The sequence below is a fragment of the Carettochelys insculpta genome, chromosome 7 (assembly GCF_033958435.1).
Source record: "Carettochelys insculpta isolate YL-2023 chromosome 7, ASM3395843v1, whole genome shotgun sequence".
NCBI lineage: Eukaryota > Metazoa > Chordata > Testudines > Carettochelyidae > Carettochelys > Carettochelys insculpta.
Window position 1 is genome coordinate 21157836 of NC_134143.1, and position 25460 is coordinate 21183295.

Here is a 25460-nt window from a genome sequence, read left to right on the forward strand (position 1 = left end):
TCTTCTTTAGGCTGATGGTAAGCTCAAAGTCCTTGCACGAAGGAAGGATTCCAAAAGACATCCTGTATGGTGAGCTAGCCTCTGGCAAAAGACCTCCCGGACGCCCTCAGTTGCTCTACAAAGATGTCTGCAAGAAAGACCTCAGAGAGGTAGACATCGAGCTGGACAATTGGGAAGAACTAGCAGACGACCACAGCAGATGGAGGCAGGGGTTACATAAGGGCCTTCAGAAGGGCGAGATGAAGATCAGACAGCTAGCAGAGGAGAAGCGAGCACACAGAAAGCACACTAAGGACTTACCAGACATCCACCACATCTGCAAGGGATGCAGTAAGGACTGCCACTCTCGTGTGGGCCTTCATAGTCACAGTAGACGCTGTAAATGAAGTCCCCAATTGAAACTATAAAGGGCGCGATCCATAGTCTATGCAGACTGAAGGATGCCTACTACCAGTACTCCTCCTCCTCCTCCTCCCTGGAGTCCAGACAACTGAGCAGGATGCAGTCTATTGTAATTTTTAACATATTGAACTGTCTCTTAATAGTATGTATACATATGCCCAGAGAATACAAAATAGCTCCAGACTTCTTCAGTGCATACAAGGACTCATTTCTGATTTCCAAGAGAAGCCTACAAACACTGAAGGAGAGGCCCTCACCTCTTTCAGAAGAGCAGGTGCCATCAAGCCCTATGCAGAGCTACCATCATGGAGATGGACCTGGCAGCACTGTCCACAGCATCCAAGGATGTTTGAAGAGCTTTCCTATGCAATAAGAGGATTTCTGAAATCACCTGGATTGCTCTCAATGCTCCTATGCCACGTGTTCAATAACAGCTGTCAGTCTATTATGGTTATTGAAACTGACTGCCTGACATTTCATGATCCTGAACTATGAGTCTGATGAATAGGACTTCCAACCAAAAAAGGTGGTCCTTGTCATGTGGAGAAGCTCCACCTGCCCTACCTGTTTACTGAACTCGCTCTAAGGGAGTTAGATGGAAAAAAAGAAATTAGAGTCCTTAGGGCAAATGTCATGTCATATTTTTGCCCGTCCTTTTATATGTGGGTGGACTAGTAGCCACTGTTCATCATAAAACAGTGGTTGGCAACTTGAATGAATGATGAGTGAAAAATCAAGACCCTGGCATTCGGCATAAAGGACGGTTCGAATAGGAGAGGCAGACCCCACAGAGGATGGATAGATGATATAGTAGATTGGTGCGGAGCTAGTCTACAGAAACTACACCACTCCACACTGGACAGGGAAAGATGGAAAGGAATAGTGAGAGTGGCATCAGACATCAATGGGCACTGAGCCCACAGTTACTGATGATGATGCAAAGTGAGGTACGTTTTATATGCACACAGCACTGATTGTGAGAGCCATATGTTCCCTCTACATCCAATCAAAGTGCTGCTAGGGTTCAAGTGTAAGTTAAGATTCTGTATTCAAATTTCAAAACCATGAACAAGCAGCACTGTTTCTTTTTAAACTGCTAAATCAAAAGTTCCTTTACAAAGGAAAAAGAAAACAAAGTGCAAAAAGCAAGTTAAGGATAATGCTGTTAGGCATTATTGCCTTTAACCAGGTAGTGAGGAAGGCAGCTCTTCTACATTCCTAAATTTAAAGAGACACCATCACTTGGGGGTGGGGGGAGAACAACTCAACTACCACCACCAGGGGAGCTAACAGCCTCACTGGGCCCATGGGAAGAACACTTACAACATTTAAATGAGGTGGGAGGTAGCAGGAGATGGGGGAGTGGAAGAGAGTCCAGGGCTGGGAACAGCCATCCTCAGCACCACCCAGATTGTGGCGTGCCCCTCCCCCTAGCCCTCAGCATTATCTGTAGCACATCGCATGGCGCTCCAACAGTGATTTAAACGGCCCAAACACCAGGAGCTGCTGCTGCTGCTACAATAACAGCAGCAACAGCCAAGAGCCCCATGCCACTTTGAACTGTCGGGCCTGAGAGCAGTTGCCCCCTAATCTCACTCTCCCTGCACCCCAGAGGGCCTACCTATGTTTCTTTATCCTGATATTATCAAAAGGCACCTAAGGGAAGCATTATTAAAAGAGAACACTCTAAAAGCTTGGTTATCCAGATAGGGGAATGGAGGATGGGAGGTGTGGTTGATGGAATATTCTGGTTAACAGAGTTACACTTTATAATGGGATGCCCATTTTCAAAGAATTAGAATATAGTAACATGAATGAAATGTAAAATAATATACAGGTTTCCAACCATCTGGTAGTAGAACTGCTCTGCAAAGTGGTTGGCTTCCTGAAGATGTATACAGGTAAAGTTTTCTATGTAATCAGTTGTCTTATGACACTACATATCACTACAGGCAGCACACAGCATACACCAGAACACTAAAACTAAACTGAAAAGAAGGCAGTTTAGGATCCTGCAGTGCTTCAGGATCATTATTATAAGCAACAATGATCAATGTAAATGTAGCAGGTGTAGGTGATTGTGCATTTTGGATTCAGCCCAAGGAACAGCTTCGTTACTTATCTTCTGCCTCTTCTGCTTAAAAGCAGAGAGCAGAATATGCAATATGCAAATGTTGGACAATATACTAGTCCAAGTTAACGGACTGAAGATTTGTTTTGGGACCTGTCAGAAATGCCAATTAATTGAACTTTCTGGTTAACTGCCAGATAAAGCTTTTATTGTATCTATTTTTCCAGTGTCTTTACTTAATGAATGTGACGGTTCATTCTGAAAAATGAGTTTCATGCTCTGCTCTGTATGGCCACTTTCTTCTGTTATTAATATGGTTCCATCACTCAGTACAGAAAAACAGAAAGAAAAAAAAATACTAGGACTGGCAAGAGCACTCCTAGACATATATAGCAAATTTCTGGCCTTACCTTCAAATCATGCGAGCTGGTGAACTTGTTAAGTAGCACGGTCTGAATTAGCTCCCATCGACTTCCAGCAGTCCTATCACCATTCTTTAAAAATAATAAAATAATGAACAAAGACAATGAAAATGAGAACAATGAGCAAAGGAGGCTGAAAACACATTAGTTAATAAAAACTTATTCAATTCGCAAACCAAAAAGCATGCAGCAAGTATCATCAACTGCAAACCACAATATAATTGTAGAATGGAGAAAAGAAAAAGGCTTCACTATTTGTCTATTTTTAGTAAAAACTATTCTTTGAGCAATTATGTAATTGCTAGTTAGTGTCTCCAATCACACTGTATTTTACTTTTGAAGTTTTTTTTAAACTGGGACCTTTTTTTAAACTAGCTCTCCTTCATGCTGACCATACTCTTTCCTAATGGCCATAAATAACCCATGAATGGACCATAATGCACGAAACAATTGAACAAACGCATAATTAAAGGATATCAGTGTTGGAGAAGTGAACTTAACAGCTGAAGATTCTCCATCAGAAACAGTCTGCCTCTAGACCAGTGTGGGCAAAATAATCCCCAGGGACTGGATCTGGCCCACCAAGCAGCTCTCCTCAGCCCATATAGCTGATTAGCAGAGCATGCATATTTAACAGTCAGCAGCAAGTGTTCAGCTGCCCCTCCCACTACCAGCTGTTCCAGTCTGAAACATGGATGGTAAGTGACATGGGAGTGCAGGGGAGTGGGGAGACAACAGAACAGGGCCAGTTTCCCTGAAAGACACAGAGGGTGATTTCTCTCAGAAACTTACCCAGAGTGCGCACACCGCTGTGTTGTAGTCTGTCACACATACCCAGTCTGTGCCGCACACACAGACACTGTCACACATACACTGCAGCAAACAAACCGTGTCACAAAGTCTGTCTCTGTCACACAAAGTGTTTCTCTTTCACACTCCCACACGCCTCTCTCTGTAACCCCACAGCCGCACCCCTTCTGGGCATCCCAGAACCAGCCTATGACTAGTACAAAAATAGGGGCCCCAGTGTGAAAATTATTGCTCATCCCTTCTCTAGGCCAACAGTGTCCAATACACTTCCCACAGCGTAGTAACAGGCGCCCCTTCAGCCACTCCATGCCTCACCACATGGTGGGACAAGCGCATGACAGCAGTGGTTGAGGCTGCTCCTCCAGACCCGGCAGGCTCCAGCCACGCTCTGGTGTGGATTGCGCGGTGTGGATTCTGTGAGTAATCTGGGGTGGGGGGGTGGAGCAATCCCTTACATTCCTTTCAGACACCACTGCTCTAGATGCAAAGGGTTGGACATTCACAAACAGTTAGCAAAAGTGCCTCCTATGTTCTATACCATTTAGGTAGCTAAAGTGGCAAAAGGAAAGTTCCTAAATGAGCTGTCCCAGATCATAAAGGACATTACTAACAACAACCACCACTATCAATCACACCCAGAAACAGAAAGGAAGACAATATAATTCACAAAAATAGAGATTCTGTGCACGTTATACTAATCAAGAGCAAAAACTGATAGCAAAGATTTGGACCATCTGGAAACAGAGGTAAGAAATGAGGAACTTATAATTATCAAGGTGAGAGAGATGACCAAAGACCTGAATGGGGGTTTCAGCAGTAAGGATAAAGTGGACTTGTGATGACAACAAAATATGGCCAGAGTTACAAAATCCACAAAAGTCTCCTTTCACACTCAGAAAAGTAATTTAGCCATTCACATTTCAAAGCAAGTCATTTTCTTCTTCTATGGATGGGGGATTAAGATACAAAAAGTCTGGTTCATTCTTCCACATAATCAAATTAAGGCCATATGTCTAAAGAGAAAAAGACTGGGAAAAACTCCAGTGCTTACTCTGTGTAAACACAGGCAATTTTTCATGAGGCTGGTACGAGGGTTTGGACAAGACAGTTTACCTCTTCAGAGTCATGCTAATGGTCTTAGGTACATGGCACTATTGGGTGTTCACTAATCCTTTTCCTTTAAAGCATCAACTCAGTTATTATTATTACTACTACTACTTTTTCAGCTGCAGCAAAAATACCACACCTCTGAGAAAGCCAAAAAAGCTTTTACGTTATACAGGTTTGTGCCAGCTGTCAAGAGGCAACATCTGGACACACATGCATCACTAAAAACAAGTCTTTCAGTCACAGGTCTCCCAAGTGGTAACATGGATACTCTTACCCAAAAAAAAACAAACTAGCAAGACTAAGCCATTTATGGTTTAGACAGTAACATATTAATGAAGGAGAAGATACACGTAAAACGTTTAAATGAACACTGAATGACAAACTACAACTGAACCAATCTCATTCTCCAAGGCGTAACGGTCACTCTCAGTAAGATCAAGTCTCTCTTTTCTCAATTCCCCATCTGCCCTTCAGCCTTCTTCCCTACCATGTAGCATTCTTCTCCATCACGTACCATCCCTCACACAGAGGGCTATATGAATTATTGGCTGACAGAAGAGTTCTCTTCCTTTGTCTGAAGCTTAGCTACCAGATCAGATAGACCAGTGTAGTGATTCAGTATGACAAACTGAACATCTAAAATTATAGTAGAAGGCAAGGACACAGATCCTCATATCATCGGTCTGATTTTTATTACCCAAACTTACATTTGGTATTTTTAGAGAAACATTTTTTGTCTTACCTCATCCTCTACAGGGTATAAATTTTGTTCCGAACAGGGCATTTTAACATGCTTATTGTCCCACAAATCTTTATAATGAGTTGGAAAAGGTTTCGGTACCTCTCCTTCCCTCAATAGATCTACCTGCAACAGAGAACAGAAAAAAAAATTCATGCTGTGCAAAGTACCACTGAAAACTAAACAAACAAATCCTCATAAAGAGCAAGCGCAGAGTCAAATTTTGGCCAGAGATCCTTTTCCACATGGTCTGCCAAATTTAACACCAACTATACATAAACATCTAAGATGAGGCATTGGCCCATATTACATAGCCTTAGACATAACTCAGAAATGCACATGGCTATGTAACCCTGCTCTTGCTTGAGCTGTCTCTGAGAACTAATCTCAGGACTGGCATTTTAAACAGAAACAGGAAGAATGGGTCTACAAATCATCCAGCTACAAAGGACAATAGTCTCCCCCTCACACTCCAGAGGGCTAACCCACCCAGAGGATTTCTTTGTAGTCTTGTAATTTGGGAATTTTGAAACTGGGTCTGAAGGTAAGGGCCTATGAACTGCTGTTACAAATGCTCTCTCTCTAAAACCACACTAAAGGGGCTATATGGATGTTTCAGTCTGAATCCTTTATAGTGGATTTGTGGATGGTCCCAGTTGGAAACATTAATAAAGAGGGTGTATCTACTGCACATTACCAGCCACAAGGGGCACAAAGGGGAGGCACACATCTTTTATAAGTGAGAAGCTACTCCTTTATACATGCAGCTCAAAACTTCAGTGAAATAAATGTTACATACACAATCATTTCAATGTCTGATCACCTGCTAAGCTTTTTCCTCTTCTCTAAAAATAAAAAAATACTTAAATCTATTCCAACTCATTATGGCTAGAAATACATCCACAAAAGTCCGACAATTATGGTTCCAAATGTAGCCATAATTATGTGTATGAAGAACACTGTGCTATTGCATATAGTGATGGCTAGTTGTGGATTCAGTGGGAACCACATGTTTAAAATTCCTGAGTTTTTTGATAGTAAATTCTGTTAATAATGCAATGTTAGCAGTTGAACACCTTATATACCACATGCCTTTGAAGCAACAGGTAAGTCAAATACATACCAGTTTATTAAATGTGAATGCAATTTGTACATGTACTTTTGTGGCATGCTGACAGATTTTTTCATCTTATATTTACTTTGAAATAATATACAATAAAATAATTGTTAAAGGGACACGCACGCGTGCGCGCACACACACACACACACGCCAAGTATAATCTGGGATGCAAGTCTTAAATTTCTTCAGGCGCCTCTCCACTCACACACTTATCTTTTATATCTTGAATCCAAGATGGAGAATTTTGGAAACAGAAAACATTGACCAATTCTGGCCATAGAAACAACATACTGAAGCTCACAAAATTTGGAAGTCACATGGGAAGACACAGACCTAACTAAACAAAAAGTTTGTCCCATTAGCACCAAAAGCAAAATCGTAATAATATTTCAGCAGTCTGAATCTAGTCAGCCAAACTGTCAGACCTCTGTATCACAGAAGGCAAGTAATCTTTAAGCATATTAGATACTTTAGCCCAGTGTTTCTTAAACTATGTTCCACGAAATAATGGTGTTCATAACTCACAAGTGTGCTGTGAGTGTCTGGAAAAATACACTGATGGCACATATTTTCTGTTATTAAAATCAGATACAATGTTACTTCCTCATTGATATGATGTTCAATTAAATTACTTCATTTTGGTTTTGATGTTTATGGTGCTGTTTGTTTTCATTTTTGTCTTTTTGGTCTGACAACAATTTTTTTTAAAGAAAATTTTTGTAGATTCTTCACAACAAAAATATTATTTTTTGGTGTTCTGTGGTCCCAAAAAGTTTAAGAAACATTGCTCTAGCTAGCTTCCCAGGAGAAATCAAAAGTTTCCACAACCAGGTAAAGCTGCAAAACGGATAAATGGCAGGATCAGTCTGATACCATCTAATATCAAGATAATAAAGTTGTGTTTTCAAACAATATTTTGAATTATCATACTCTGATGGTGACTGTATGATTGGTTGATGGTCTCAAATGAGGAAGACGAGCTCCACACGTAGGCATTCTCCTCATCTCCTCAATTGGTGTCCCAAACCATTTCTTACTACTTGGAAGAGAAGGTGGGATATATTTAGGAATCTTCCTTCCTGACCTTTGGTGTTTGAATTCACATGGCTCTTTCCTGCTGTTAAAACAAAAATAATAGGCTGAAAATACATATGCTTATCTGTAGAGTTTAACATTAAGCTTCAAACTAAATATGTCACTTAAGCAGTTTCTTTTCGAAAAGCCCTTTTAGCTGCATCCAAAACACAGCAAAAGTTGAGTACAGAAATATGCAAAATTTCCATAGTGTTTTGGTGCTTAATCAATAGTAGAAAACCCATCCTCAGAACTGGTCCAAATATTGTAACTTGATGGAATCGAACATACTCCATAGTCAGTGGCATTGGTCCCATTATGGTTTCCATTTTCAGGAAGCTCTGCATATTTAAGATGTAATACAGTATCTGGTTACAGGACTAACTGATAAGCATCTGCTTATCACTTAGTGCTCCTGCTTACTGACAGCCCCCCTCTCCAAGAAAATAGGGAGCGACTGGCTCAGCCTTTATCCATGCTTGTGTTGTAAGCCGGCAGTTCCTCCCTGCTCTGGATTTAAAAGGTTTAGCAGGCACATAGACTGCCTCCCCATTCCACTGTCTGAATCTGAAAGGGAGAGCTGGCACCCAGGCGCTCTCAGGCTCTGTCTCTTCCTCTCTCTCTGCTCAAATGACTGAGCATTGATTCAGTCCTCCTTGAACACTTGAGCTCAGCAGAACAGAGTTTACATTTAACACTTTCACTTATTTGTGTGAAATGATTCCAGGCAGCACTCCATCTTAACTATACAATAGCTGTCACTAACTATAAATATAAAAACCTCAATGCTATTTTAACTGTGACGAATGCTGACTAAGTGTCACAAACTGGTGGGAGATGGGCAAAATTATTGCTGTATTTTGTGCAGGAAAACAAGGACAAGTAGCAGCTGCTGGTAGATGGTTACCAAAGTGTGAGGGTGGAAGCTGGGAGGAATTCTTGGAGAGGGGAAGAGGAGAGCAAAAAACAAAGACGTGATATGAGGGCACTGAAAAGACACTAGTGAGGTGTGAGGGAGGGAGGATTATTGTGCAGGGTTGGAAGGACCAGGAGGGACACTAGCCTGAGGAAAGGGAGATGATGTACGTGAAGAATGGGTAAATGATAATTCAGTAAATTCTCATTAGGGTCCAGCAGCCCACATAAAGAATGTTGATGCCAAGACAGGCATACAGAAAAATCTATGACAGGATGTAATGGAAAAGCCCCAGGTCCCATCAACAGCTAGGAAACTGGGCAAGGCAGGAGGCTAACCTCAGAAAAACCCGTATGCTGCCTCAGCGCGGGTGGGGGTTAGGCTTAGGACACTACTGCCCTAAAGGTTATAAGTTAGGTTACACAAACAGCCACTTCTTGAGCCTCTTCGTGTCTGCACGCAAGTCTTCTCCACAACCTGTTATTTCTCCAAACGTTACTTCATTAACGTTTCAAGTTGGCCGCTATTTTTGAAGAAACTAATTTGTAGCCCGAATACCCATAACTCATATTCAGTTTCTTTTCAAAATAACAAAGCTACACACAAAAACGAACTTCAAAATAGCACTTAACTATTTTGAAATACAGCATCTACACATACACACAACCTATTTCAAAATAGAGCCACTGGATGCACTATGGCTTATTTCGGAATAGACTCCATTCCCTGTCTTAATAGTACCTATCTCAAAATAGCTATTTCAAAATAGGAGCTATTCCTCACAGAATGAGGTTTACCTATTGTGAAATAAGCCAACCGCTATTTTGAAATTAATCTGAATTAGTGATTGCGTTATGTAGACACTAGACTAGTTATTTCAAAATAACAGATGTTACTTTGAAATAGCATTGCTGCGTAGACCTACCATATGTCCCCACATAAAGAATTTGCAACCTATATGCCTCAAAGACCAGACTGCATAATGAATACTCTCAATTCACTGATTACAATAGAAGGTACAGATGCCCACTACTCCTCCAACTCAGACCCCAATCGCATGAGAAATAATAATGGATGCAGCACTCTTTGAATTTCAGTTTTTGTAAATTTGGAACTGAAATGCAAACACTTTAAAAATGTAGTTCTTTCATCCTTACCAGTGGACAACTAATTGTGAACATCACTATAAATGTGATAGAGCAAAAAGGCTAAAATAGGAGAGGAAAAAAGTTAAGATTGACTTATCTCTTGTTTACATTCAGCTCTGCACTGGTACAACTGCATTTTGTGGCACTTAGCTACATTTTCCCAAACCTTAGATACAATCTTAGAAACAATTGCATTTGCTCTGATCCAACTGACAGAGACCAAAAACTACAAAAACTTTACCAAATATTCATAAACCTGAATTACCCACCAGGAGAAGTAAAAAAACAAATTGACAGGGCCAGACGACTACCCAGAGACCAACTACTCCAAGATTGGCCCAAAAAAGCCAAGAACAGAACACCGCTGGTCATCACCTACAGCCCCCAACTCAAACCACTGCAACGAATTATTAAAGACCTATAACCTATCCTTAATCAGGATGCCACACTCCAGAAGGCCCTGGGTGACATGCCTGTTCTCTCCTACAGACAATCTCCCAACCTTATGAGGATCCTCGCTAACAACCACAGTCTATACCCCAGGAATACCAGTCTTGAAATAACTCCAAAGAGAAATTGCTGAGCTACAATTCATCTGCAAATTCAATACCCTCAGCTCAGGATTAAACAAAGACTGTGAATGGCTGGCTAAATACAAAAGCACCTTCCCCTCTCTTGGAGTTCACACCTCCAGATCTACTGATGACAATACAACTCAGCCTGCCTGACTGAGCTAACCTCGTTATCCCCAGCCTTGCTCTGGCCTATTTATACCTGGCCTTGCAGATTTCCAGGACCAGCATCTGAAGAAGTGAGTTAACTCACAAAAGCTCATGCTCTAAACTTTTCTGTTAGTCTATAAGGTGCCACAGGACCCTTTGTTGCTCTACAGATCCAGACTAACACGGCTACCCCTCTGATATAATTATATTAACATGAGTTCGCAGTACACTCATCCCTCATTTAATGAGTACTTCACTTTTGAGTACTCACTAAAATGAGGAACATATATACCTACCTTTATTCACTATATGAGTGAATTTCCCCCGCTTATATGAGCGGTGTCCCTGGCCGGGGAGACCTGCAGCCCTGTGGCTGGCTCAGCTCCAGCCGTGGGGTCCCTGGCTAGGGGCAGGGAGACCCGCAGCTGGAGCCTTCTCCCTTTCTTCCCTCAGACATGCAGCTGTCTGACAGCCCTTCGGCTGGGAGAAGAGAGGGAAAAGGCTCTTAGCCTGGTTCCCTCCCCTGCAATGGCGGGAGCATGAAACTGACCAGCCATGAGCTGATCAGTTTCCTGGCCTGGCAAGCCATGGGGAGACTGGAACCAGCCTGCCCCTGGTTCCCAGCTCCTGCCACTCTGAGAGCCAGGAAACTGACCAGCCTGGTGGTTCCGGGCTCTACTACCCTTGCAGGAAAATTCAAGTTATGCAGGGGTTTCAGGAACAACCCCTGGGTAACTCCAGGGTTGCCTGTATTAGACCCCCTGCCCATCCCACAGACCTCACCCTCGTCCAGGTTTTAATTGCCCCCCCCACAGTTCCAGACCGCCTCCAGCCTTAAACCCGCCCAGCAGCCCCAAACTGCCCCCAGCATTAGACTCTCTCTGCAGCCCCAAACTTCCCCCAGTCTTAGACCCCCACTGCATCCCTCAACAGCCCCAGCTTTAGACACTCCTTCTCCTCCCGCACTAGACTGGGTGGCTCCCCCAGCACTCCTGCTCCCAGCAATTAACTCAAGTGTTAAGGTTTCAGCACCTAGGTATAAGGTAATTGCTATCTCTAATGACAGAGACAGCTACCATCTCCAGCAGTTATTGCTTTTGACAGCTATCTGCCTGAGGGAGCAGTATTAAGAAACTGCAAATGGCTTCTTTAACAGCCACATGGCAGCTGGAAACTGACCAGCTGGTGACCTTTAACAAATCTAATGGGACCCATGTTTGGGTCCCAACCCATAGGTTGGAAAATCCTGCTCTACATACATACACTACATTCTATTTCTGGTGCCAAACTATTCAAATACATCAGAGAAGTACCTAAACTCAACTGGTTTATGTCAAGTTACAAGCCCTTGGACAAACTGGAGACTTTTTCATGTATTTTAATGGGAATTTAGTGTTGCTCTTATGACTTTTTGCCTATGAGCAGAAATTTGGGAACCAATTGTGCTCATATAGCGAGGGATGAGTGTATAGCCCAGGGCTCAGAAAAGCTAGATGCTCTCAAGTTAGCTGGGTCTACATACATCCTAAAATATTTAGGAACTGGCTGAAGAGATCTCTCAACCACTACCTAATATTTTCGAGAATTTGCGGAGAACAGGAGAAATATATGCAGACTGGAAAACAGCAAATCCTGTATCTACAAAGAGGGGAATAAGGACAACCCAAGGAATTATGGACCAGCATCTTACCTTGGTTGTCCAGAAAAATAACAGAGCAAACAATATGTAAAATGTCGTAGAAGTAAAAATAGATTGGTCAGTAACAAGTAACAGCAAACCAGCCTAATATTCTTATGATCGGATGCACGAAAGTCCTTGATGTCACGCATCTTGACTTTAGAAAGGCTTTTGATAAGGTCTTACATGTTCTGTAATTTGTTTTTGAGACAGATACTACAACCTAGATGAACCTATTACAGAATGTGTGCCCCTCTTTGTGACAGCTTGTGGGGTTTTTTGTGCGCGTGTTTTTGCTGTATCAGCACAATGGGGTCCTGATCCATGACTATGACGTCTATGCTTTATGGTAATACAATAAAAACCAACAGCAAGCACCATCCTCACCACATCTCCCACTTCCCAATGTTACCTGGGCTGAAACTTTCCATATTGCTCTCAACCCAAGCATGGATATTTTGGAGAAAACTGCATTAGGTTTGTTTACTTTTTAACTGAATAATGTAAACATTAGAAAAAAAAATAAAAAACCCAAAACCTTAAAGTCTTTCTGCTATGTAGTCTGATTGAATTTTGTAGCTGCTTCTTTCTGTGCATTAGATGAGTGCACATGCAAAAAAAAAAATCTAGCATTGTTTAATATTGGTCACTGACAAAGGAAAAACAATTGCAGTTTGAAGGAAATCTTGATCAGTGGCTTAAATTCTTTACCCAGACAAAACTGATTAGTGTATTTAGGGTTTGGTCCATTTGACCTCTTTGAAAGCAGACAAAAGCTAATAAATTGTATTAGATTCTGCCACAAATCAGTAGGTCAGAGTCATCCTGGCCATAACTCTTAACTTCAATAAGACTTTAATAAGGTCCCATGATCATACTAATGTCTGAGGAAATAAAAATAACATTCAGATATTATTTCACAAGTCACAGTACTAGTTTGCTAAGAAATATAAAAATTTACCTCTTTATTTTAGAAGGATCCTTCTATTACAAGTTACTAAACAATGAATAATAAAGCTATTCTTTGTTAAAGCTGTCCTGTGCCACCATTTGTTTCCAAGTATTAAAATCCAATTATTCTAAACAACTTCTTTTACCAGAAATATAAAAAAAGCACTTTGCATTATTCTGGCATTAAAAGGTCAATATCAATGCCTAACTTTAATATTTCATCAGTGTTCCAGAAACAGCACAAGATAAGTTGTCATTTTGTAACCTTGAATGAAGGCTATTAAAAAAAAAGTTCTCGTCTGCTGCTTTTAAATAAATGATTTCTTTACTTTTTTTGAACAATTTTTCAAAACAGCTTAGAAAATAATAAAAAACATTTATTGTGCTATTATCAAAGAGAAATATATTTAAGAGGGAAAGGAGAAGACGACACATTAAATTTACCTTTTCTCTTCTGTTCTGGGTATCCTCATGAAATGGGCAGTAATTTTAGAGTCTTTCTTCCCATACTGTTTTGTGCTTTTGCATTCTGATGAAAGTGCAGGAAAAATCCCAGGTGACTTTGTACGTAATTCAGCCTCTTTCACAGAGTCATCTGTCCCCTCAAAATGGAGGTTATATCGAGCACCTTCATAACATTTGGAAGAAAACGGAGACCTTCTCAATTCCAGTTCAGCATTCCCCATCTGAAACCTGGCAGATTTGCTTGTAGCTTTTGATGTGTCAACATCCCCTTGCTCGTCAAGAAATTGACTTGTTTCTTCATCAGCCTCTGAGCCCTGGCAACTATTTTTGGAATTATCCACATCCATTGGTGATTCAGGTTCACTTTCTTTCTCAAAAGCATACAACTCTCCAGAATTACTATGATATGTGTTCGGTTTTCCTGGGTCTCCAATATCAGATACGCCAGGATCACTGCATGCATCTGAAAGTGGGCTTTCTGGAACTACATCAGCTTCATCTTGTTCACTAATCATACAGACAACATGAACAGGATTGCAGCTCTTGAGCTGCTGTGGGTTACATGAAGGCACTTTTCCTTCTCTTTCAGTGTCTTTTAATGGATGTTTTGTATTTGCCATCTTCACAGAACTGCCTGATGATAACTTTCTGTGAGTCCAATTGTCACTATTTTCTTCACTATCTCTGTGAACCTGCTTGCCAGTTTTGTGCATCTGATCACTTATATCATTTTTAAACTGTTCTCCAGCCTGGATCTCTTTAACAGGCTCTGTGGCTGATGACTGATCTCTACATGGACCCTCTGTCTCCCATTTACACAGGCTACCAGTCTGAGGCAGATTGACATGTTTTGTATTTGTTTCCACAGATATTCTTGGATAATTCTGTGGACTAATATTCTCTAGCTTTTTAACATCATGCTCAGACAAACTATCCTTTTTAATAGAAGTCATTTTGGGATCTGCTCCTGTGTTGTTAGTTTTATTGTGCAAACTGTGGAAGAAAAGATTTAAAAAGCTGGATTTAACAGTTTCTTGCCAAATGAAAAGTTTATCTGCAGATTTAAAAGTTACAGACACTATTACAACCATGTAAGACAGAAAAATTTCACCCCAGTAACTCCATCAATAACAGAATCACTTTAGTTTAACCTGTACTTGATATGAGTCTCTCTTTTAGAAAGATGTCCCCCTTTAAAGGTTCCAAGGGAGATGATAAATTAATTACGTCTCTCAGCCAAGTTCCAGTGGTTGATGATCCTCACAGTCAAAATGTTCAATTAAATTATTCTATCTTCGCTTTCTACACATAATCTTGTTATGCCTTTTCTGGCATCTTAAAAGACCCTAATAAATGAGGTCTCCCTTCTCACAGTATGGCTATGTCTACATTTGCCCCCTTCTTCAAGGGGGGAGGCCTAGTAATCAGCCTGATTGGACAATACCAATGAAGTGCTGAAATGAATACGCAGCACTTCATTAGGCTAATTCTCCCCGCAGCAACTTCAAAGTGTCAGACTTCAAAGCGCTTGCATGCAATGCAGCCATGGGCACTTCCACATGCCCGCGCTACTTCAAAGTGCTTTTACTCCCAAAATTTTTGGGGATTAAAAGGTACTTTGAAGTGGCCGTGGCTACCCAGCATGACACTTTGAAGTTGCCGTGGGGAGAATTAGCCTAATGAAGTGCTCCATATTCATCACAGCATTTCATTAGTATTCACCAATCAGGATGAGTATCATATCCCCTTCGAAGAAGGGGACTAATGTAGACACAGCCTATAGGTAATTTGAGGCCATGATTAATTCACTTCTTAACCTTGATCATATGTTAGACAGTGCTTTGTTGGGTCTTTCCCTAATTTTTCCATCATCTAAAAGATACAATGGAAAATTACTAACTGTTACAGTAAAACGTATTGATCATGGCCACATGGTGCCTGTGGTGCTGGGTGACTGTTACAGCTTATGAAGGCTATGACTAAACACATTTTGATAAGCTACTGAAAGACAGCAGCCACATCAATAAATGATAATACTCTTCTGTTCTTAGACGATACTACAGATGAATAAATTAGTTGCTGCCTACCATGAACTGAGCTATCCAAGTGAACAGGATACACTGGCCACTTCTCAAGAGTTTGCTGGCTTTCATCTTATAATATTGTAGCCAGACAGAACCCGCCCCACCTTTTGCTCTACTCCATCTTGCCTTCCCTAGGTGCTTCAGAGCATGAAAAGGGTTAAAAGAGACAGCCCAGTCCTGGAATGCCCGAGAGCACAGATCCACGGTCTTGGAAGCTCCCGAGCAAAGAACAATGGGCTAATTAACAGCCAGGCCTCAGACTGCCCTTGGCTAATTACCATCAGTTGATTCGCAACACACTTGGTCCCAGACACAAGGAAAATCTCCGCCCCATTAAGAAACAAATGCCCTCAATTGTCTACCTCACAGGTGTGAACTACACCCTTGAACTCCTTGTGAGAACCAGCATCAGACAGTTTAATTCAATTGGCATTTTTTTTAAACCAAGGAAGAAGCCTACGTGACCCATTGGGTATAAAAGAGGGGTCCGGCAGACCCCCTATTTGAGCTCCAATCATCTTTCCTGCCAGACAGGAGGGTGGGGGTCTCCCCAGGTCCCCAGGGACACCCAACTCCTGGAGAAAAAGGGACAAAGGACTTCTTCCCAAGGGACTGAGAGAAAAACTGGCCAAGCCACGTTGGTAATGCAGGGGTGAGAATAAGACCTGCTAGGTATTTTATCTTTTGCTTTTCATTTTTGCACACATTTAACAAGTATAGATCTATGAATTAGAGTGTATGCTAGCTATCTGTAATCAAAGTATAAACCTTGTAACAATTGTAACCACAAGAGCTTAACTCCAAACAAAGCAACATTGTAACAGTAAGAGATTAACTTGTTAGATAAATAAACAAAGTAATTGATTAAGTGGTAACCTGACTCCTCCTGTTACTGTGCAAACCCAACACAAAACAAAGAACCCAGCTGCTCTCAGCCTGGTCACTGGTGGGCTCTGCCATAGACAAGGGCATAAGTGGCATCTCACCTGGCCATCGGCTAACAAATATTTACATCCATTTCCATTAATCAGTATGCTTAGAGCACTTTCTCTATTCATTGATATTTTTGACAGTGTCTACTTCTCAAGAAATGGCTATTTAAAATAGCCTGAAATATTGAAATGACACTAAACTCAAAAAAACAAACACCCTTCCATTTGAATTTGAATTTTAATAGAATATTGCTGCAAGTAAAATCTATGCTGACTATAGCTGAAAAAGACTAGTAGGAAACAATGGTTACTCACCTTTTGTAACTGTAACAGAGAGAAAGCCTAATTAAACATAAAAACTAGCAGAAGGACTGTGGGGCAGGAATATGCACCATTCACACTTTTTACATTTTTAAACTAAGTTTCAAGTTGACAACGTCCCTTTATAGTCTTAATATAAGAGCCACTGCTAAGAAGGGAATTTGTAATAAAGACTCATTCCATCCTTAATTCACCTTTCTGCGTAAAGTGTTTCAGCACATACGGTGCACAAAATTACATAGCCATCTTACTCCCTCTGATACTCAAACACAGAGCACCAATTACTCAGCCACTTTAACAGAATTTCCTTGTTTTTGCTGGTTATTTTCTTATTGCTGCCAATCTTTTTTTATTACTCTGAAAAATAAATCTGTTGACCTGATGATAATGAGAATGGAACAGTTACAACTGTCTACTGAAAAGTTATATCCCACTATTACTTAATATCAGATACCACATAAATTCAACCTTAGAGGGTTTAACTATGTTTTAGGCAGTATGTTTAATAACCTGTACCAGCAGAACAATGAAGATTGCACATCAAGTCTACTTTATTTGCAACTACTGTAATAGTGACACTATCACCCCAGCCATGAATAAGGTTATGAATGCAAGATTGGGCATTCATACTCAGCAAGGATAGTATGCTACAAACTAAACCCAGGTGTGAGCAGATAAGACGCAATCACAATCGTTGTAGATGTGACCACCTAAAATCAGAACTGAGTATGATGCTACAAGTGGTAGAGGAGGCAAAAATATTTACTGAAAACAGGATTCCATCAAGAGCTGTGACAATGTTTCATCAAAATGAAAACAGAACCTTTTCTAAGAGTCCTTCTTATATTTCAAAATAAAACGATCGTGTTAGAAAGTAATAATAAACCTTATGACTCAAATCCACATTAGAGATAAAACAATTGTTTTATTAAAAAAAAAAATCACTCAAGCAGCCTATATTAAAGCTTTTACCTCTTTAACTCTGTTGTTTTGGTTCCTTTATTCTCCATCCAAGTGGTAATTGCCCTTTGTTTGTAAACTGAAAAACCATAACATATATTATAACACAAATTGCAATATTACCAAAATCTATGAAGTGTGTATTTTGTATTAACTACAAGTAATATATCTAAATTAAGTTTTCATTGCCATAACTACATCATACATCATCCAGACCAATGATATAAAATATTACAATATATATGTAGATTCGACATCTGTAATAAACTGCTGTATTGTCAGTAAACTCCTAACTTGCTTTTTGAATACAGTCACAGATTTCTTTCCTCCCCTTCTGCCCCACCTTAGGATCATCTGCACAGCACAGCACAGCAAGTGCATTGGTTACTTAGTAATTGGCTGGACTCAGTGGAATGGGTTGGAAAATTACCTTTGTTATTCTGCTGCTTTTGAACTACTTATCTCTCAAACATGAAAATTAGATTCTTCTTCATCTTTAGCTACTGATACCAAAATACACTTTTAGTATATGGAGAAAAGGTATACTGTCGACCTTTATATGGCAAAATTTAGGCAGTCCATCACACTCTTCTACTCCACTCACTGCTCTAAATGAAATAGTATTGAACAGTGGCTAGGTATAAGTCTACACTTGACATTATATTGACACAGTTGTCCATCAAGCACGTTAAAAAAAAACAACACAGAGAGGTATGGAGTAGAAAATTCCATAGCTATGTTCAAATAACCCCCAAAGCAGATGCAGCTACAGAGAGATGAGTTTCTGACAACACAGCTAACATTGCTGAGAGAGGCCTACACCACCAAGAAAACCTCTTTTATCCACCCAAGCTGCATCTACTATATGGGGTTGTGTTGACACAATCTACATCCACATCTATCCACTAACAGTGAACACTGACAGACTCATTCTAGCCACTGAACATTCAGTGCATGTGGAAGAAAGTAAGAAGGGGTGGAACATAATCCTGAACAAGCCCACTAAGCCGCACTTCCCTGGGCCTTCATTCAATTTTAATATCATAATACAGGTTGAACCTCTCCAGTCCACCACTCTCTTGTTTAAAATCATGCCCGATCACGGATGTTTCTAGTTAGCCAGACGACCACTTGTCATGGATGTGTCCAAGTTTTCTGCGGTCTGAGTTTTAGAGATACCAGTCCTGGCTCTCAGTATTCTGTGCCGTTAGCTGTAATTCACCCCTAAATGTCTTCTAAGAGCCCAGTACGTAGTGGAAGTGCTAGTAACGCTGCCAGACAATACTGACCTCCCACAATCTGGCAAATTCTCATCTGACACCGGTCAGGTCCTAAAGGTGCAGGACTGGATGTGGATGGTTCTTCGGGCTCAGAAGGGCTTGACTGGATTTGGTGAGATTGGTTTTCATAACCTCTCATTTATATAAGGAGGGTATTGTTTGTGGCAAACGGGAAGGTGGATTGTGTGAGGGTACTCTTGTATAACTCCATCTGAGGACATGAGTTTTACTTACTGAAGTGCATGACCCAGTACCTTTTTTAGTCTGTTTTGTGCGACAGGACTGCTTGTTATTTGTCTAGCTAGCCAGCATGGTAACCAAAAGTTTGTGACTGGTTTGGTGTGGTTTATAGTGGAGGACCCCAGTCTTGGGCTGTAAGTAGCCCTGTTTCCAAGCAATTCACCCTGATTTGATTTTCTCAGCAGTGGCCCAGAAAGCCTTCTTTCTATATTACAGAGGATATCCAGATTCCACTGGTTTCTGTCTGCATAGATATTTCACTACCAATGTTACCAAAGTGACAAGCACATAAAACAAGAACATGTGAAGTACAGTGTGTGCTGATTGCACACACCACTGACAGAGAGCCCACGTGCTCTGTCTGTATGCAATCAAAGCACTGTTATGGTTCAGTTGGCACACCCCACAAATTCTAGGTATACAAGCACCATTAGCAAAACAATCCTATCCTGGGAGACCGTCCTGCTTATGACAATCTTGTGACTCACTGTGATGAAGGGCCACTTAGGAGGCCCACTCACTAGCCTAGACTGCCCATTGTCAGACTACATATTTTACACACCATTTGGGACTACTGCAATACAATGAGTTTGTAAAAAGAAATGCATAGTGTGACCACCTCCTGCTCTGTAAAACCACCTTAAAGAGGAATATCATATTCTATAATGCCTAGCTACAACAGGCATGCACAAAAAATGGATACTGCAGCTTTCTGGACTCTCCTTTCCATCCTTCAGGCAAACTGATAACCTCATATTTGACATTTTAAAATATTTACATATGGCAGTCATTACTTCCTGTAATCCCAATGGATGAACACGAGACACTTTTGGCTATTGAATCAGGCAAATTCCTTATAATTTAACAAATATTTCTCTTCACTGAATTCACCAGACAGCACTTTAAATGTATGAAAAGTGGTTTGTTTTCTTACTAGTTTCCCTAACAACACTTATAAATGATCAAATTTTAACAGAACAAACCAGCAGTCATGTAGCATTTTAAAAAACTAACAAAATAATTTATTAGGTTTAACTCCGGGGAAATCAATAGTCTCTACAGACAAGACAGCGGCAACGACAGAGCAGTTAGCAAAGACACCATTTGCCTTATGTAAAGTACATGAAAGCAAACAAAACAACCAGAAGACCCAACAACATACTTGTGTCTCTGCACTTACTACAGTCGCGGCTTCTCCGATGGACCTGGGGCGGGGGGAATCCCAGTGACACGCACACAAGGGAAGGGCTTCCCCGCCACACACCGAGTCAGAGAGGAGAGGAGAGAAACAGCCACGGAAAGACACAGAGAGAGGACAGCGGAAAGGAGGCGCGTGGCACAAACCTTTGTTCCCCACCGTGACCGCCAAGCTCTGGCTGCTCCCGCTGCTTCTGGGCCCTCGTTCCCGAGGAGGCGGAGGAGGGGGTGGCGGCTGAGACTGCAGTGCCCTCGTTCCGGCCGGGGAAAGGGGCTGCTCTTCCTCCGCGCCGCGGCTGCCGCTGGGGGAGGCGGGGGGACCCAGCCTGACTCTCTTCCTGGGGGTTTCACACTCCGCCCCTGCACTCATGCTTAGGAGACCCCCCGCTCCGCGCTCCCCCAGGCGCGCCGCGGACCTGGCCTCACCAGGGGGCAGCGGCAGCCCCCCACGGAGAGCGAGAGGCCGGGGCCCTTCCCCTCCACATGCTCCTGCAGCCGAGGGGGCTTGGGGGCAACTCGCCCGGCTCTACCGCACCCTCCCAAAACCTTGCGGGGAGCAAACTGCGGCTGGCCTCAGGCCAATGGGGGAAGGTAGGGGCCGCTGCCACGGCCACACACTTCAAAATGTCTCCCCCTCTCCCCATAGCAACATTTCCTCCACCGCCCCGCCCTCTGGGGCCGGAAAGCAACATGGCCCGGGTCGTCGTAAACCGGAAGAGGGGGCGTGAAAGCTGCGGCGCTGGGGCCTCCTTTTACGGCAGCGGGCGAGGGTGGAGGTGCCGGGGAGGTTGTTCTGCGGTTCAGGCCAGGCCTGTCCGGAGGCGGCTTTATGGAGGGCGGTGGCGGTAACTCGAGGGGCTCAGGCCTTGGCGGCTTGTTCGGTGCGGGAGGAGTCGGGGGCCCGGGCTATTCCCACGCGGACCTGGCCGGGGTGCCGTGTGAGTATCCGCCGGCGGGGCTGGGCCCAGCCTCCTGCCCTCCCCGCCGCCCTCGGCCGGCCGGAGTTGGCCGGTCCTTTACCGCCAGCTCGAGGCCGTGGGGCAGAGCGGGGCGGGCTTAGGGGCGAACGGCAGCGAAGCTGTCTTTTGCGGGGGAGGTCCTGGGGAACACTTCGGTGACCCTCCCGCTTCGTGCGCCCGTGTTTCAAACTGATTCGCGCCCAGGCGAGCTTCATGGTAGAGGAGCTGCCAGCACCAACCACGCGCGTGACTCGGTTCTGGGGTAGGGCCAGCTGCCTCTACGGGTCCGAGCCTTGTGCAATCGCAGAGGAATCAGTTCCCGGGGGTCGGGGGGTGAAGAGCCTGCACGCAACAGTCTTCAGCAAAAGTCCTAGTTCAGGGTGCGAGGCCAGAGATAAAGGGCCAGGGGTGTTTACTTTGACAGGCTCTCAGTGTCTCCATCTTCTGTTACTAAGCGGGTGCCTGAGAGCGTGCCCAGTGTTTCAGCCATACAGGCTGCTTTTGGCACAGAAACATGAAAATAGTCTCATCCTTGCTGGGAAGGATGTAAAACACATAAGGGGGCCTTTCTACTTAGATTAAGAAAAACTTCAGGTTGAGCTCTTGTATACAAAACTTCAAATGTAGTTGGATGTATTTGACAGTTAACGTGTTACTTATAAGGTAATATTGTAATAGGGAGGTTAATTTTGGAAAAAGTGAATATCTCATTTTGTTTATCGCAGCCTTGCTGTAGCCATAAAGCCTAAAAGAAATTTATAACCTCAAAATGAGTCATAGAATTCATAGAACTTTCAGGTTATAGATAAAATTACTTACAAAGGTCAGTTAGACCCTTTGCATCATCTTGTTTATCGTAGCATGGCTGTAGCCTTAAAGAAGCATAAAAGAAATTTGTTAACTTGTCACTTCAGAATAATTCATATAACTTGTAGAACTCTCGGATTATAGATAAATTAATTTACAGAGGTAGGTTATTATCATCTCATTTCACAGATGGGGAAATTAGAAGTAGAAAAATAAGTGACTTTTCAAGGTCATGCAGTATGCCAGTGGCACAGTAGGGAATGCAGCCCAGCTTTCCCAACAACCAGTCCCCTGATCATCCTGTGTGTTTCCTCCGTGTCTTGCAAGATATTATTGTTTAGAAATGTATGTAATAAAAATATAAAATGATTACTGTGTGTGAAAGTTTTAGTGAGCTGCGTAATGAGTTTGAAGGATCTTATCAAACTTCTCACTACCATCTTTCCATCCTCCCTTCTGCCTAAGTTATTGGAGATATTGCTTGTGGTGATTTGAGTAACAGTGTTCTTTTTCTTCCTCATTCAGTAACTGGGATGAACCCTTTGTCTCCTTATTTAAATGTGGATCCCAGATATTTAATACAGGTAAGAAGCATGTTTCCTTTTTGATTCTGTTAAGCCAAATATCTTGAATGAGTTGTCAGACCTCTGTATTTTATGAAAAAGCAGCTCAACACACAGGATGACATTTCTCTTATATTAAAGTTAAAGTTTGCATGGAGTTGTTAGGTTATATACTATTGATCCCTTAAAGACTAAGGCTACAATTAGGTCATGGGTAGTTTTGTAAATGCCATGGAAAAGTCATGGGTAAGAAACAAATCATGGCTTATAGCCAGTGTTCCCTCTTATTTTTTTGTGCATGTGCAGAATGAATTTTGGTATGTGCACCAATTTGAAGGCCACGTGTGACATGTCACCTCATACTTGTTCATGTAACAGAATTCATTCGCTACATGGATGATCTGTGGCCAGGGAAGAGGTGCACACCTCTGGCCCTAGCAGGGAGCACCATGTGCAGCAGCCGTGTGCCTCTGCATGGGACTTATTAGGAAACTGTACAACTACACAGCTTAGAGGAAACCTTGCCTGTGACCTGTCCATGACTTATACCATAAATACTCCTAATTGAATCCTGGGGGCTGTGGAGTGCCCCAGAGAGCCTGGAGTTGCTCTGACTTTCCTGGAGCCACTGCCAGGATCCGCCAAGCTGCAGCTGCTCCCCTAGCCCTGGAACTGCTGTTCAGGCAATCCCCAGGGCCAGCTGCTTCGGCCGCTTCTTGGGCAGTCACTGGTTCAGGCATCCCCAGGGCTGGTGCCACTGGCCGATGAGCTCCCCAGGTGACTGGCTGCAGGACAGCTCGAGCGAGGCCGCAGCTTTTTTTTTTTTCCTGTTTGGCAGGTATTAACATCCTGGCGATTAGTTTTCCCATTGTTGTCCCAGTTCTTCATTGATATGCGGTGGGCCTGATGGGTTTTTATTTTTAACGATCCATTGGAGCTCAGACAGCTAGAGGACATATATACCTGTTTCTTATCCTTCCTTGAAAGCAAACTTTATCCACTGGGTAGCCAGCACAATATAGGGGAAACTGAGGTACACATAGGTTTAAAAATATTACAGTTCCCATTTAGTCTTAAATAGAAGCTAGCCTACCCTAATTCCTAAATGAAACATGCTCTTTTACTTATGTATTGGGGAAGCAAAGTTAAAACATCTAAAATTTTGCAGATGAATAAGTGACTTTTACTAAAATACCTATGTTGATAGCAAAATGGACATTTATTTGGAAATTTCACAGAAATAGCACCTAAGCTACTGCCCTAAACAAAAGTCACTACCTCATGTGACCAAAAGGAGCTTGTGGGGGAATCATGCTGAAAAAACAAAAGAGCACATTGCTTATAAGGTATCTGCCATTTGGGTGCCTTTGACTTCAGTTGGCATAGATACTGGGTCTCACCAAATTTTGAAAGATCTTAACTGAGAAGCACTGAACAAAGCTTAACTTGGTTATCTTGTTCACTTCCCACTGTCACTGTAGATATTTTGTTTGTGCAGTGTGATTAACTATGAACTGTTGAAGTAAAAGATTATAGAACAACATTCCTATAGCAAGAGAGCTTTTCCAGAGTGATATTGACACTTAGCATCTTCTTTTCTCTTGTATCTGGTAGGGCTGGAGTAGCCCCCTGCCTGACACAGGCAAAGGGTTGCTCCAGCCCAGTGGGACCACCATAAGGGGGGGGGCGCTCCAGTGTGGCCAGAGCAGACACTGTCTGTTGTGGCCCCTCTGCCAGAGATGGGCTCTTTCGGCTGGGCTGGAGCACCCCTACATGCAGCAAGCCAAGGGTGAGAGGCCTCTACACAGTGGCTGCTCCAGCCAAGCTGGAGAATACCTGCCCATGGTGCTCCAGGGACTAGGGCTGCTCTGGCTGTGTTGTACTGCCTGCAACCCACTGCAGTGCCATAGGCAAGGAAGCTCGAGCCCAGCTACAGTACTCCCATCTCCCAGTGCACCAGACGTTTGGGGAGGCTGGCAACATTGCTTTAGCAGCCTTCCCAGCTGTGCCCACCTCTTAGTTGGTTAACTGGTTAAACAGTAGGTTTATCTACCATTTAATTGGTTAACCAATTCACTGGGATTCTGTATCCCTAAACTGAAGCTTTATGGAGACCACTTTTTGTGAAATACCACAAAAATCAAATAGAATACATTAAGATCTGAGGAGGTACAAAAATCTAGGCATTAGACTTCATTGACAGACTCTAAAGAGAGCGAAACATAGGCACAGACATGGAGCTAAACTCAACATTTATGTAAACATTTGTTTAAAAACATGAAATAATCAAATTACCTACATTAAAGTGTAACATACAAAAACAGTGCTAAAATACTTTTCAAAAAACAGTAGATGCTAATGGAGTACTGTCTGTCATCTGTATTTCATTACGTTGGCTGTTGGGCACTACCAGGTACATCAAAACAGTAAGCCACTTAAGAGCCCTTGTTCAAGATTTTAGAACAGAAGAGCATAAAGTTTGGAATCTA

General features: G+C 42.4%; 2 protein-coding genes across 2 annotated transcripts in view; one reads left to right on the top strand and one right to left on the bottom strand.

The window, feature by feature from the left end:
* The window catches only part of PARG (poly(ADP-ribose) glycohydrolase), a 154896-nt gene extending 133606 nt beyond the window's left edge, over window positions 1-21290 (bottom strand). The window contains exons 1-6 of the mRNA XM_075000097.1: window positions 20790-21290; window positions 17938-18004; window positions 13608-14621; window positions 7605-7791; window positions 5558-5680; window positions 2884-2967 (exon numbers count right to left, since the gene is read on the bottom strand). Coding sequence (XP_074856198.1) covers window positions 2884-2967; window positions 5558-5680; window positions 7605-7791; window positions 13608-14621; window positions 17938-18004; window positions 20790-21012 — 1698 coding nt within the window. The 5' untranslated portion in view covers window positions 21013-21290. The remainder of the gene's footprint in view (window positions 1-2883; window positions 2968-5557; window positions 5681-7604; window positions 7792-13607; window positions 14622-17937; window positions 18005-20789) is intronic.
* Window positions 21291-21409: 119 nt separating this feature from the next.
* Window positions 21410-25460, top strand: part of TIMM23B (translocase of inner mitochondrial membrane 23 homolog B) — a 31404-nt gene continuing 27353 nt past the window's right edge. Inside the window, exons 1-2 of the mRNA XM_075000109.1 lie at window positions 21410-21580; window positions 22934-22992. Coding sequence (XP_074856210.1) covers window positions 21472-21580; window positions 22934-22992 — 168 coding nt within the window. The 5' untranslated portion in view covers window positions 21410-21471. The remainder of the gene's footprint in view (window positions 21581-22933; window positions 22993-25460) is intronic.